Source organism: Eumetopias jubatus, unplaced genomic scaffold (genome assembly GCF_037043125.1).
Source record: "Eumetopias jubatus isolate StellerSeaLion01/CBP00866 unplaced genomic scaffold, mEumJub1_p1.0 scaffold_5, whole genome shotgun sequence".
NCBI lineage: Eukaryota > Metazoa > Chordata > Mammalia > Carnivora > Otariidae > Eumetopias > Eumetopias jubatus.
Window position 1 is genome coordinate 72,742,153 of NW_028274811.1, and position 15,869 is coordinate 72,758,021.

Below are 15,869 nucleotides of genomic sequence, written 5' to 3' on the forward strand. Positions count from 1 at the left end.
CCATTCTACTAATCATAGGGACTCTGAGTCTGTGATGATGTTAACAACACTCCAGGCAGGGATCTTTTAAGAATGCCACACACTCATTTTTCTGCCCTTATTTAAATGTTCTGGCTTCTGTCTCAGCCATATATATGTTACATGTTGGAAGAGCCAACTTCAGAGCTGACAAAGTGTGAAAAAACGTATGTCTTAGAATGGATGCAATGTGATATTAATATTTATGTATTTATCATTTCTTTCTTCCTAGACATGGACCACTGGCTGTAATAATATATTTTGTGATTATAAAACATGCAGAAAGGAAATTTACAATGAATGAAGACAAAATAATATCTTAAAGTTATTTTTATAAAATTTTATTTATTAATGTTATAAGGTGTCCATAATAATTTCTTAACTGAGAATAATGTGATTTAATATGCTTTACTATTTTTAAAATCTGGGCTTAACCCCGATAGAATGATTCAAAGGGCAGGTTCTAAGTTCAGTTTGTTTCAATGCTTGATTTTAATGGCTGTCGTAGGTGAAAAAGCTACTACATGAACCTACATAGATCCACATTGGAACAAGCGTATTAATAACTGTGCTTGTGAAATCATGGCACTTGTTTTTCAATCTCAACCATCAAATAGGCAAAGGCTGTTGTTAACATCTGACTGCTAAATATTCATTAATCATGATGTCAATTAGTTATTCTTGAAAACAAATAGAAAAATATTTCATTTTTGTATTTTCAAGAAAAATATTCAGGAATCACTGAAACTCTTATTTGGAATATTTTAAATTATGTTTGAAAACTCTATTTCTAAGTTCTTAAGTGTGTAGGTAGGGTATTTTTATTGGTGATACTGGTTTTTATAGAACTAGTATTTCTGGGTTTTATAAAATGAACTATCTTAGTAACTTCTGATAGCATTTTGTAATTTCTGCCATCAGTTTCTTTCCCAACAAATCTGCATGTGAACGATACCATGAATACATTTCTTCTTGTAATGCTTCTCTGTTTCCTCTCCAGAATCCATTCATTTAAAACAATCACTCCAACAGTTTTCCCATAAAGCATTCTTTTTATTTAAAAAGTAATTTATTGGGGTAGCTGGCAGGCTCAATGTTACTCTTAATCTTGGTGTTCTAAGTTCAAGCCCCATGATGGGTATAGAGATGACTTAAAAATAGTATCTCAAAAAATAAAAATAATAAAAAGTAATTTACTGCTACAAAAATTTCTCTGGCATATCTTTCATTTAATTGCTGTCAATGAGGAACGCCTGGGTGGCTCAGTCGGTCAGCGTCTGCCTTCGGCTCAGGTTATGATCCCAGGATCCTGGGATCAAGTTGGGCTCCTTGCTCAGCAGGGAGCCTGCTTCTCCCTCTGCCTGCTGTCCCCCTGTTCGTGTTCTCTCTCTGACAAATAAATAAAATCTTAAAAAAAAATTGTTGTCAATGAAACAGTGCAACTACTTTGTGTATCTGTTCTTTGAAACATAATGGAGCAAATACCTAAGCTGAGCTGTATCAGAAGCATCTGAACTTTCATTCAACTCTTTGGTAAATCTCCTACATTGTATGATTTATTGTAATATTTATTTCTTTAAATCATCACTATTTTCTATGTAACAATATTTACTGACAATGTAATACAAAAATGCATTTCAGTTTGTCACCATAGTGTTTTCTGTGTTCTCTCATTTTCACCGTTTCAGGAAGGACAAATGTTCTCTTAAGCTAATGACTATTTGTTTTTTAATAAGTTAAAATCTTCAAAAAAACCACCACCAACAAAAAGGACTCTAAATATTTATCATTACTTAGACAAATACTATAAAGTACTGGTTATATCACTTGACTTAAAACATTCTTGAAAACAATTATAGAGGTTTGTCTTCATGTTTTGGATGCTTAGTTTTGAAATCTTTGGCTAATCAAGATGATTTCCAACCATCTTTAGCTAGTATCTCAAGGCACGATACCTACTTAGGAGGGATTCATGTTTAACAATAATGTATGGGAAATCATATTTCAAATGGTTTTCCCATATATTTCCTTTTTAAAAATCTTTTTTTTTTTTTTGCCAAATCTGATCAGATCATCATCATTTTACCTTATAAATATGGCTGAGAAAGAGCTCATTTCGGGAACAGAAGTCAATGTGAGCTTTTTCACTTGGTTATCGTCTGCCCTTCCTTGCACTGTCAGTATTAGGTTGATTTGTTAATTTACAGGAATATGTTAAAGCCACTTGTGTGTTTTGTGAGGATTAATATTGTTAAAACTACTAGATTCTGAAATACAAAGGACAAACTTGATTCAATATTCTACCCTAAAAGCTAATGAAAGAATAGGTCCATCACCCCCCTATAATTGCCTCACTCACAGACCCAGGGAGAGTTACAGTAACAATCTTCATATGAAATTTCAGTAAAGTTTCATTTCGTCCTTTCTTCTCACATATCAAAGAATTGTCTTGTACATCCCCAGAGGCATTTGCATGCATGTGGAACCAGATACCTCCAAGAGGAGGTATCTACTTTATAGTTTATCTCTAGCCTCAACTGAAGCACTTGGCATGTAGTAGTAACTCAGTAAATACCAATGGAACGAATAAGGAACTTAATGTCTGGCCTGTAAATATTATTTGTCTTGCATACTGTAGTGATAATAAAGGTTGAGCACTGTCAGTCTAAAAGAGGGTAGAGAGATGGAGAATCATGGTATTCTATTGTTATATCCACCTGGAATGTACAAAATGGTTTATACAATCACTTTCCTCCACCATTTTCTTTTATATATTTATGTGACTTGGCACCATTTATGGCTGTCCATTGTATAAGGGTTGTACATCTACTCTTAGTGATAGTTTTATGGAGAAAATTACTTAGTAAGGAAAATCACAAGAATTGGTATCAACAAAGTAAGCATTTTTTTTGAACCTGAGGTTCTTTGAAAGATTATGGAAGAATTCCAGAACACCTGTACAAAAATTCTGTACAGGTACAGAACACCTGTACCAGAACAATTATTCATGAATAGAATGACTTGAAAGCCACAAACAAATAGTGCTACTCATACAACGTATGTTAGCTATAGATTATGCCTCCTGAATTGCTCAAAATCTATGAAATACCCAAAAACTAGAATGAAGGAGAGATGGCAACAACTCAGACAAGGAAGAATTTAAGTAACGAAAAGCTGACATTTTCCAATTTCAATTAAATGGCGTTAGTAGATTCAAAGGCAGTTTAATAGGGCTTGGACAGAATTAAAGCATTACTGTGAAAGGTCACAGATAGATAATTGATTTGAGTTTGTAATATAAGTTTGCTGGATAAAAGCCGCATTAGTTAGGATCTCCATGGAGAAAGACTTGTCCCTTCAACTGACTTTGGTAGGTTCAGTTAAAATATTTTACCATTGAAAATTTCCTTAAGTTCATGAAAAAAGTTCTTCTTTAAAGATTAATATAAAGGGAAAAGTTTTATTTAAAAAAAATCCTAAAGAAGGTTCATTAATATGGCTATATAATATACATTAAAAGGAATCTTAACACAGAAACACATAGGTACAAAGAAACCAGGTAAGAAGAGAGGTCTTAATTAATAAAATAAATGAGGGGAGCCTGGGTGGCTCAGTCGGTTGAGTATCTGACTCTTGGTTTCAGCTCAGGTCATGATCTCAGGGTTGTGAAATCGAGCCCCAAGTCGGACTCCCTGCTCAGTATGGAATCTCCTTGAGGCTTTGCCTCCTCTGCTTCCCCTCCCCACTCTCTAAAATAAATAAATAAAATCTTTAAAAAAAAAAATTATTTGACAGAGAGAGTGAGAGAGCACAGCAGGGGGAGCAGCAGAGGGAGAGGGAGGAGCAGGCTCCCCACTGAGCAGGGAGCCCGATTAGGGACTTGATCCCAGGCCCTGGGATCATGACCTGAGCTGAAGGCAGAGGCTTAAGAGACTGAGCCACCCAGGTGTCCCAATAAATAAATCTTTAAAAAATAAAATAAAATAAACGAATAATGTAACTCATGGTTCTAAAACACACTTAGATGCACAGCCCCTAATAGGAAAAATGCACTGAATTCAGAACCATAGATATTGGGGGAAAATACTCTTGTTAAAAAACCACATGGTTACTAAATGGGGTGCTATTTTTTACCTAAACGCTACACAAGTAGGTCTGTTAATAAGAGAAAAGAAAGTAATAATTGGTGGTTGCAGTGGAAAAAACCTCAAGGAAAAATATTAAACTGAACATCAGAACAATCTTCTTGAGAGTATGAATTTTAGATTACTTAGTAGATTTAAGCTTAGTCACAATCATTGACTAATCTGTGAATACTAACATGAATGCAACATATCACAGAATTTCTGTAGTTAAATAAAGATGATGACCATTTGAGTCCACTAATCCGTGAATACTAACATGAACACAACATACCACAGAAAATTCTGTAGTTAAATAAAGACTTTGGCCATTGGAGTAATTTTCATTTCTAGTTTTGTTGGTCATAAGGCTAAAAAAAAATTACAGGTCCCAAATACATAGAAATGGTGGGAAAAGGATTAATGTAGTTTACAAATCTTACAATTTTTAGAATTTTACTTGATTTCATATCCTGGAAAATTGCTTCTTTGCGGATATGTTTAAAAAAAGAAAAAGGAAAGAAAGATACCTTTGCTTGATTCTTTCCTTTTAGTTTTTTTGGGAATATAATTCCATTCCTTTGGAATGCTCTCACGCAAGCATTCAGGAATGCTGTGCTTGTTGAGGTTGGTCTCACAGCTTCTCCCAGAGCTCATCACAAATATTATCTGCTGTACGATGTCCTTGACAGCGTCGGTCAGTGCCAATCTCAAGCATCGGATGACCTCTAGCTCGGACTCCATGCATGTTGAGACTTTAAAATCAGACAGCATATTAGAGTTAGCAGAATCTGGCAATATTTTGTGTGTTATTCAACTGGGAATTCAGTTTGTCAGTAATCTAATTTAAGGCTATAGAAAAGGAGAGCTGCTTTTAACTTTGAAATCATATAATTAATAAACAGTCCAAAAACGTGGGAAAAAAAGTTTCTTCTTAGTAATAAAGAAAATGGCAATTAAAATAACAGTGAATAACAACATTTGCTTGTGGTTTGGAACTCTAAAGGTAGAAATATAAATGGTATGACCTTCTTAGATAACAACTTGGCAAAAATATCAACACTTTAACATTTTACTTACCTGCTAACCCACTTATTCTGTCTCTAGGGCTTCATCCTAAGAAATTAATTACAATCATGTAAAGGATATAAAGGAAAATTGAAAATAATCGAAATGTCCAATAATTGGTTATTTGTTTAAATAGCTACACATCTATACAATAAAGCCATATATTATTCAGTAGAAAAATAAAGGCAGGGTGCCTGGGTGGCTCAGTTGGTTAAGTGTCTGCCTTTGGCTCAGGTCATGATCCTGGAATCCTCAGGATCGAGTCCCGCATTGGGTTCCCTGCTCAGTGGGGAGTCTGCTTCTCCCTCTCACCCTCCCCCCTCTCATGTGCTCTCTCTCTCAAATAAATAAATAAAATCTTTAAAAAAAAAAGAAAAATAAAGACAGGTTAGGAAAAGCATGACATGCTATTTATTTTAAATACACACATGTACACACACACACACACATAAAAGAATTAAAAGATGCACTCTACAACATTAATGGTGATTACTAATGACTGATGTGATTTCAGATATTTTCCTCTTCCTTTCATTTTTCCCCTTTTTACTTTTGTTTCTTTTGTATCCTCCCTCCCTTCTTTCCTTCTTTCTGCCATCCTGCCTGCTTTCTGATTATATATATTACCTACCATGACTATGTATTACTTGTGCAATAAATGCAATAAAATTTTACTTGTTTTTTAATATGACAGGAAAGTCTTGGGGTAACCACTTGAATCAATACAGAAAAGTACATATATGTTTTTCCCCTCAAATTTTGAGGTAATGTTCTTTTTTTTTTTTTTTTAACTTTTATTTACTTGAGTAATCTCTACACCCAACATGGGGCTCAAATTCACAACCCTGAGGTCAGGAGTTGCATGCTCTTCTGACTGAGCCAGTTAGGCACCCTGAGGTGTTATTTCTCAAATGACTCAATTCATTGTTAAAACCACCATGCTGCTGGAATGCCTGGGTGGCTCAGTCTGTTGAATGACTCTTGATTTCAGCTCAGGTCGTGACCTCAGAGTCCTAGGATCAAGCCCCACATGGAGCCCCCTGTGGAGCCCTGCACTGGACTCCCTGCTCAGTGCGGAGTCTGCTTCAGGATTCTCTCCCTCTCCCTCTGCCCCTCCTCTCACACTCTCTCCCTCACTCTAAAATAAATAAATAAATCTTAGAAAAAAAAAAAAAAGAAGAACCGCCATGCTTAAGAGGATCTTGATACTATCCAATATTGAGAGTTTAACTTTTTAACATAGTGCAATCATTGGGTGAGCTGTTGCTCTTTATGGGAATGGTGGAGGATAGAGCAGTCTATCTTTTCAAATGATGCTTCAAGACTTTAATTCATTGACAGGCATAAAGAAGCCTTCTTCCTGTATCTGTAATTAATATTTATTTTGCTTGAACTCTGTGGAGTTATGGATTAAATACATCTCAGGTATCTAAAAATTCTAGAAAGCCAGAAATTCCCCTATTTCCTTTTATTAAAAGGGAATGTTTATTCCTTTTAAAATAAAATCAAGTTATTACAAATGATAAAGTAACAGTCGTATCTCAAAGAATTATTTAAAACCTATATGAATTAATTTGTAGGCACTATATACACTATGTAAGTATATGCTATTATTATTATTACCTAACATGAATTTCTGTAAAGTTTATAATATTATAGTATAGGGTGCCCAGTGTTCTCTTGATGCAGGGTTCTGAAACAAGCATGGGGTACCTATGGTAGGGGATAAGGTACAGATATAGCAAGAAGAAAAGGAAAAATAAGAAGTAGAGAGAATAAAGAAAATAAAGCAAGTGGCAAGCCCTTCTGGTTTCTGGCTCTGCATATAAAGAGCTTGGAAGTCACCACTCTGTCCTAACAACAAGGAAAAAGCTAAACAGATGGAAAAGTCAACAACTTTTCTTGGATCTGTAGAGAGGTGGGTATACCACGCAAACCACTGTCCCCAAGACTGGAGTGACAGACAACAAATATAGGGAGTCACAGCTTACTGGCATGGAAACTCATAAGTACAACTACCATGGGAACAAGTGCCAAGGGAGGAAGTCTCAATTGTAATTGATGAATTGCTGGAGGCTCAGTGTGGACAAGTCTGCGAGTTAACACGCCAGGTGACCCTGTCATATGGAGGCTGCCACACTTGTGAGTTTTACCTCTATGAGTTCAACTAGGTGCCCATAGTAAATGTCAAGGAAAAATCTCCAAGAGCTTCTAGCAAGAGGAGAAGAAAAGGATTATTTTGAAATAAGTCAGAGCACTCTGTTCTTAAGGGCTGCCCTCAGGAGAAACTACTAAAATAGAGCCAAACCCACTGGGATATTATCAGAGCCTAACTGACCTAGAAGAAGGGAAATATGTAACTTCAGCCCACTCTAGCCATATTCTCCTACATAAAATGGGAGAAAAAAACCCCTGAGAAACACTTGTGAAGTACACCATCCAGAGGTATAAGCCCACTAAAGACTGAGACCTGATCATAGGACTATAGAATGCTTCTCCTCCCCCAAATCTCTCCCCCACATCACTGAAAGCCTCTTTATAGCAGTTTCTTTTACCCAATACATCACGTCCAGTTTTCAAGAAAAAAATTACAAGATATACTAAAAGGCAAAGAACACAATTTGAAAAGACAGAGCAAGCATCAGAAACAGATACGGCAATTAGAATTATCAGACAAGTAATTAAAATAACTGATTAATATGCTAAGGATTCTAATGGATAAATTAGACAGCATGCAAGAACAAATGGGTAGTGTAAGTAGAGAGATGGAAATCTTGAGAAAGAACCAAAAGAAAACACTAGACATCAAAAATAGTGTAACAAAAATGAAGAATGCCTTTCTTTGGCTTATTAGTAGACTGGACATAGGTGAGAAAAGAAACTCTGGGCTTGAAGATATCTCAATAGAAATCTCCAAACTCAAAAGCAAAGAGGTCAAAGTCTGGGGGGGGGAGAAAAAAAAGAACAGAATACCCAAGGACTGTGGGACAACTACAAAAGGTGTAACGTATGTGCATACATGTAATGGGAATACCAGGAGAAGAAAGAGAAAGGAACAGAAGAAATATTTAACACAATAATGACTGTGAAGTTCCCCTCGATTTACTATCAAACACAAACCACAGATCTAGAAAGCTCAGAGAACACCAAGCAGGGTACATGCTTAAAACTACTCATACACATATCATTTTCAAACTACAAAAAAGCAAAGAGAAAGAAGTCCTGAAAAAAGCCAGAGGAAAAAAAATTATCTTATTTATAGAAGAATGTAGGTAGGAATTAACATCCAACTTTTCAGAAACCATGCAAAGAAGAGTGGAGTGAAATATTTAAAGTGTTGCAAAAACAGCAATAACAACAAGAACAAAAAACAAAACCTGAACAACCTAGAGTTACGTCCCCTGCAAAATTATCCTTCACAAGTGAAGGAGAAATAAAGACTTTCTCAGACAAACAAAAATTGAAGACATTTGTTCCAGTAGACCTGTCTTACAAGAAACGTTAAAAGAAGTTCTATAAAGAAAAGGGAAAGAATATACAGGGAAAACTTGGATCCACACAAAGTAAGGAAAGACATTGAAGAAGGAGTAAGTGAAGGTCAAATAAAAATTTTAATTTTTCTTTTTCATAATTGATCTAACAGATAAGTCTGAAATAATTCCTACAAGTATTCACTTATGTATATATCTTATACCTAAGTGTACAAAAGTTGAGTCCCTCATGACTGCTGTAGGGTCCCAGGTTCTAGAAAATATTCAAGACCTAGAGACTATTTCATATTTACAGAGAAACAATTTACACAAAGACCAAGGACATTTCACAAACTTGAAGTTCTGATCCTTTGAAACACCCCACACAATTCGGGCTGTATTAGTAAGTGTAATACCTTTTTCAAGAGACTTGACTGACCTTGTGGAGAAGGGTTTGCTCAAAGTGTAGATGAAGAGAAGACTAATTAGGAGTGAGTAGCATTTTTGCTATCTGGTAGCAGCACCTAAAGGCCATTGGTATCTTCCAGGTCATTTTCAGTACAGTTTTGAGCTAAGAGTCAAAATGGTTCAAAAACTTAAGAGTTGAAGAATAAATAGTGGTTGAAGCATGTGGGTCACCAATTCTTTATAATCCTGTGAGAGATTCACAATTCACCTGAATAACTAAAAGCCAAAGGGGTGGAGGAACTTTCAAGGTTATTTTTCAAGGTTCAGTTCCATAAAGTCTACATCAGAAGTATTCAGTCTTTTTAACTGGAAAACTGTCGCTCCTTTGGGTGAAGAGGTAGCCATAAGAAATACATGGAAACTAGGAGATAAAACTTTAAAAGGAGATAATTATTACACAGCCATGAAGTGATACATTCAGGTTTTTAAAATCATTACAAAAGTTATCTACTGCTATTTTTCAGGGAAAATGACCAAGAGAAGTTGTAACATAATGACTTTAAACTAGCTCAAAAGATATTCAAGTAATGTCTAGAGGATAGTCAAAAAGTCCAGGAAGAACAAAACCATGAATATGAGCAAGTGAGATTTTTTTATATGGGTCCCAGAAATATTTTATGCAAAGGTAGTTTCTAAAACAGTGTATAAAACAGTTTATAGGTCGACAGCCAAATGTAGATGATGTAAATAGTTAACGGACTAACTACTAAGTTCTCATTCTTTGTTTTCCCAAGATATTATGTAGAATTAAAGCCAGGAGATTAAGTATAAAATAATGCAAGAACTTTTTCACCTGGCTCTGAAGGTGGGGCAACACACGAACACTTTCTATTCAGATATGCAACTTGTTCTGGCTTTAACATCCATTCTAGCTGTAGGCAGAAGAATAGTACAAATGGAAAAATATATGGTCCCCGAAGGAACAATAGAACATGCTTGCCTTGTAGAGACAGAGACACTATGGTCATAATAATAAATGCCTTTTACATTTAAAGAAAATTGACCAGTAGTTTTGTCCATCAGTTTATTGAATAAATACATCTAAGAATTACAAAATATTTTTTCACATGTTACTAAGGTCTTATATGCTCAATAGCAAAACATAATCTATGCTAAATATTAAAATAATTTTTATGAAAGGACACTTCCTAATAATAATTTAAAAAGAAAATCTGCATTACATAATTCCCCCACCCCCCCAACCTTCCTTTCACCTTGTCGCAAGTATACTATATTTTATTTTTTCTTTTATTTTTTTAAAGATTTTATTTATTTATCTGACAGAGAGAGAGAGAGAACAAGCACACAAACAAGGAGGGAGCAGCAGAGGGAGAGAGAGAAGCAGGCTCTCTGCTGAGCAGGGAGCCCGACGTGGGACTCGATCCCAGGACCCTGGGATCATGACTTGAGCCAAAGGCAGACGCTTAACCGACTGAGCCACCCAGGCACCTCTGCAAGCATACTATATTTGATAGGACCGAATGGTTAATGATTCCCAAAGAAACATTTATACTGAAAAAAAAAAGTAAGATAAACTTTTACAAATAACAGACTCAGCATAAGTGACAACAATAATATTTTCAAAACACCTTTAAATATATATTTAATTATCTATAAAACACTTCTTTTACAAAGAGTAAATTTCTCATACCTGGGATGTTATATAGAGAGTCCCATAATTGTTCTTCTTCCATGTAGCTCACAAAAACATTTCCAAATGTTTGTGGAGAAAAACTGCAATGGTATAATACTTTAAAGATGGTTTCTATCAAGCTGGATCCTTGGTTCAGATTATTGTCTGTATCAGAAGCTTGTTCTTGAAAGGTACGTTCTTGGAAAGAATAAAAGTGAGTTAGTAAGATAGCTTTCAGTGAATGTGATTAAATTCTTATCACTTGGGGCGCCTGGGTGGCTCAGTCGGTTAAGTGTCCAACTTGATTCTGGCTCAGGTCATGATCTCAGGGTTGTGAGATCGGGCCCCTCATCAGGCTCTGCACTGTGTATGGAGCCTGTTTAAGATTCTCTCTCTCTCTCTCTCCCTCTGTCTCTGTCTCTCTCTCAAAAATAAATAAATAAATAAATGAACAAATAAAGAAATTCTTATTACTTACCCACACATAATGCACTAAAACTGTATTTGATTAATATTTACATAATAAGAGAAATGCCACATTCTTTCAGAGTAATGTCCCACCCAACCCAATATTGTTACTGAGATTCTTATGCTATCTGTAGGGGGAAAATTGTGAGAAGGGCCACAATGACATCACTTCAAAAGGCAAAGCTAGTTTACCTTTATGTCAGACTTCTCTTTCTCTTAAAGAAACTTTTTTTGATTCCTTTTGTCATTTAAAATTAATATACATTCATTCTAAAAATATAAAAAAAACCACAGACAAGTAAGAAAATTGAAATTGTGCCAAATCCCACCAGCCAGTGAGAGCCTGTATTTGGTGCAGTGTTTCGTTTGTATTATATACAGATATGCATAAATGAATGTATATATGTATAACTTGAACACCAAATAGAATTATTCTATACATATTCTTTTGTTATCTAAAACCTACTTAAAGCCAGTTGAATCTTTGTATCTCTCTTCTGGATTTGTGTTCTGAACATTATTGTACCCTTTATTCAGAACATAAGTTTCATGGAAATTCAGTTATAATCTTCTCAGAATTATGCTATACATTTACAAATACATAAATCAAATAAATTTACAAATGTTTACAAATAAATCTACAATAAATTTACAAATGTTTCTTAAACCCATAGATCCTGTCATTTAAGACTGAAGAGGTTTATCAATTGGTTCCTCAGGAAAATTATTTAAGGAATTCCCACAATAACAGAGCTACTTTATTTTTTTTTAAAGATTTATTTATTTTTCAACAGAGAGAGAGACAGCGAGAGAGGGAACACAAGCAGGGGGAGTGGGAGAGGAAGAAGCAGGCTTCCCACTGAGCAGGGAGCCCGTGATCCCAGGACGCTGGGATCATGACCTGAGCTGAAGGCAGATGCTTAACGACTGAGCCACCCAGGTGCCCTAAAAACAGAGCCACTTTAATTGCCCTTTTCAGTCCTCGTCTGGCTCCATTATGACTTCCTCAAAGATAAGTAATCATAAGCTCCTACACTATTGTATTAATAGGTTGGACTGGAAAGGTGAAATAATAATTTTGTTTGGACTAATTAGCATTATATGCTCAGTATCATAATATGTAAAAATATTTATTGGATTAAAGATAACACATAACATTGTATGTTAACTACACTGGAATTAAAATAAAATAAAGTAGAATAAATAAATAAACATGCCTTATATCTTATATTTTAAATATCTTGAATAAATAGAATCTAGATCATTTCGGAATGAGTACATTTCTTCTCCATGCTCATTTGGAAGCTTATCACTTTTATGTTTCCTGTGGATAATTTTATCTCTGTGATTTGACTTTCAGGATCTAGAAACCCCTCCTTGGGGTTTTTGCTAGGACTATTGGTAAAGTGGCATTCCCTCTCTAAGGAGTTGCTAAGCTGGTATAAAGTAGGCTGGAAGTTACTGATGGGTACTTTGGGGAGGACCTGGCTGAGAATGAATCCAATACAGTAAGAAGCAGAACCAAGAGATAGGATATTCCTGATGATATAACCCTGAAAACTTGGATCCAGCAATGCCTATATATTTATGTTAGCTGAGCTGATAAGAGTCTCCTTTATGCTTAAACCAGGCTAATTTGGGTTTTTATCGCTTGCAGTCTAAAGCCTAAAAGGTTAAATGACAAAGAGTCCTAATCTAGGCATTCATATTTCCATCTTTTCTTTTCAAATAATCTCGGCAGTTCTCTGCCCTTCCCTCCTCCAATCCCTCTGACAAACAACTATCAGTTATCCTTCGCGTCTTTCCCCCATGTGTAAACCTTCCCCTGAAATTCCTTAGCCTGACAATCAAGAGTTTGCACCATCTTTTCCCAAATGATATTCCAATCCCCAAATATCTGTTCCACACAGATTGGTATATTTGCTCTACCTCATAAATGTTCCCTCCCATCTCCTTTTGTTGGTTTATGCTATTGCACTAGTCTAGAATGTTCTCCTCCAACAAAATCCCCATGGTTTAATTAATCAGTTAATGTGTCAGTGGTCATATTACACTAGATGCTGAGGCCTATGCCTTCCAGGGAGTTACTGTGTATATATATATATGTTCGTGAGGGGAGGGAATGGGAGGTCTGTAACCGATCACTACAGCAATGTAAGGATAAGTAGCGTGACCGTACATCCTGGTTTTCTTGGGGTACTCCTGATTTGTCTGTTGTTCTGTCATAATTACTTACTAGCATCCTCTTTTAAAAGGGTCCGAGTTTAGATGACATATTATTCAATCATCTTAAGTCTAAGTGGTTTGAGAATAAGGCACTATGAGGGGCACCTGGGTGGCTCAGATGGTTGGGCATCTGCCTTCAGCTCGGGTCATGATCCCAGGGTCCTGGGATCGAGCCCCTCACTGGGCTCCTGGCTCAGTGGCGGGCCTTCTTCTCCCCCTTCCTCTGCTTCTACCCCTGCTCATATTCTCTCTCTCTCTCTCTGTATCTCTGTGTCTCGAATGAATAAATAAAAAAATCTTTAAAAAAAAAAGAGAATAGGGCACTGTGAAAATATAGTACAATACAAATAAATACAAATAAAGATGATGTTTTAAATTTTTTCAGAGAAAGTCTTTAAGGAGGAGGAGAAGTTTATCAGCCTGACAAGCCTGAGGTACTGGTACTTTCCGGCAACACAGAAGGTTTAGGGGGATGAAGAGAAGGCAGGAAGCTGTTGGCAGGGTGACACAGCGGAAGTGTGCCAGGTGTGAGGGAGGTGGGAGACGAAGCTAGTCAATCACCACAGCATGCGTAATCTAGGGCTCCATGAACCATGCAGTGAGAATGCAGTTGGAGAAAGGGGGTGGGATATGAGGAATAATTACAATAAAAAATAATTATTATTGTTATTACCATAGAAACATGTCAAGATGCTTCAATGAAATATGATTTTTTAAAAAATTTTTCTTTGTTTTCCTTTGCCCTGAAATAAAGTAGTCTGTTTCGGTTTCCTTGCCACAGAGGGTTTTGCTATTGGAAAAGCACAAATAGACATTGAAGTCAGCTGCCTTCCTAGAGTTAAAAAAAAAAAAAAAAGGAATGAAAGAAAACTAAACCTTTTGAATTGTTATTTGAACAACACGAAATAGCTATTTTTTTGTAAGCCAAAACAGGTAAAATATTGGCACCACCATAAGATACCAAAGTAGAATGGTGTGTGTCCTCTGAAAAACGAGATGCTCTGGGACTGAAAAGCAAAGCCTCTGGGTCTGCAAGTAGCAGTGCCCAGGGAGGCCGGTTGGGGGGGGTGGGCACTGAGGGAAGCTGGCTCCCTGACTCGGGCTCTAGGCCTCATCAGAGGTTTCAAGCCCCACCCGATGGCGCACCTGAATGCACCATCTGGACAGGGATACAAGGTATCTCTGCAGGAACTAGGTGCCTGGGTAACTGATGACCAATAAAGCCTCACAGGGACCTCAGCACCACCCTGGGACTGGGGTAGGAGCCCTAAGAATAGCATTAAATGTTCTGCCAGCCTGGTAGGATGGGGCTCAGAATTTTCATAACACTGATCTGCAGATGATGAGTGATTCTGATAGGCCTTTTACATCTGAGTTTATGAACTGAGCTTTATACCAGCTCTATAAAGGTAAAGTTACTATTCACAAAGTACTTACTGTATGCCAAACATTACATGAACTCCTTTATATCTCATTTTGTCTTCATAATACTCCATGGAATGAGTGCTGATGATCCCAGTTTTCGGGATGAACACAGTAAAGTTGAGACAAATGAAGTAACTTGCTCTAAGATCACAAAGGGAGTAAGAATTTGCCTGTGCTATTTACATTAAACTAGAATCTCAAACGTCTCAAAGCCTGCTCTGCCATTTTTTTGACAGTAACCTCTGAATGCCGAGTACTCAGTCCAAACTAGATGTTTGGCATGTGGCAATTTGCTGCCTTCATGCAAAATCCTTTAATTTCTGATAACATTCTACAATTTCACATATGCTATCTCGGTACCTGTCATTATTTTTAGACTTTCTCTGGATGTGCATCTTATCTGAAGGCATTTTCCCACAGCACCTGGAGCAGTGCTATGCGTTTAACTAAGGTTTTAACACTAACGAAGGAAGAAAAAAAGGCAGAGGGGAGAAAGAGATCTCTTGAGTATTTTTGGTTGGGTCTTGGTCCATCTAGAAATTGGATTTTCTGGAATGAAATTTATCTCCTAGTCACAGTATTCAGAGACTTCTCCCCCCAAGTTTCATCCTCCTCATAAGCCACTGTATCTGCTCCCGTTGCCTTCTCCTTTGAAACCCTCTTCTCTCTTGACTTGCTCATGGCCATGCTCTTTGGTTTCATGGTACCTCATCTTTTCTATAGCTCTTTCTCTTTTATCATCTTGAACCAGGTTGGCAAACTTTGTCTGGAGAGGGCCAGATGGTAAAAGTTTGAGGTTTTGCAAGCCATTTGGTCTCTGTCTCAGCTGCTCAACTCTGCTGTCGTAACACAAAACTGGTCAGAGACAATACGTGAATGCAGGGTCAAGGGTGTAAATAAAACTGTTTATAGAAACGGTAGTGAGAGGGAGAAGTGGCATCGGCCCGTGGAGGCTTCCACAGAACCTTGGCC

The 15,869-nt window shown here is 36.6% G+C and overlaps 1 protein-coding gene across 1 annotated transcript in view; it reads right to left on the bottom strand.

Moving 5' to 3' along the window:
• KIAA0825 (KIAA0825 ortholog) overlaps positions 1-15,869 on the bottom strand; it is a 358,837-nt gene that overhangs the window by 218,615 nt on the left and 124,353 nt on the right. The window contains exons 13-14 of the mRNA XM_028089323.2: positions 10,797-10,976; positions 4,670-4,894 (exon numbers count right to left, since the gene is read on the bottom strand). Coding sequence (XP_027945124.2) covers positions 4,670-4,894; positions 10,797-10,976 — 405 coding nt within the window. The remainder of the gene's footprint in view (positions 1-4,669; positions 4,895-10,796; positions 10,977-15,869) is intronic.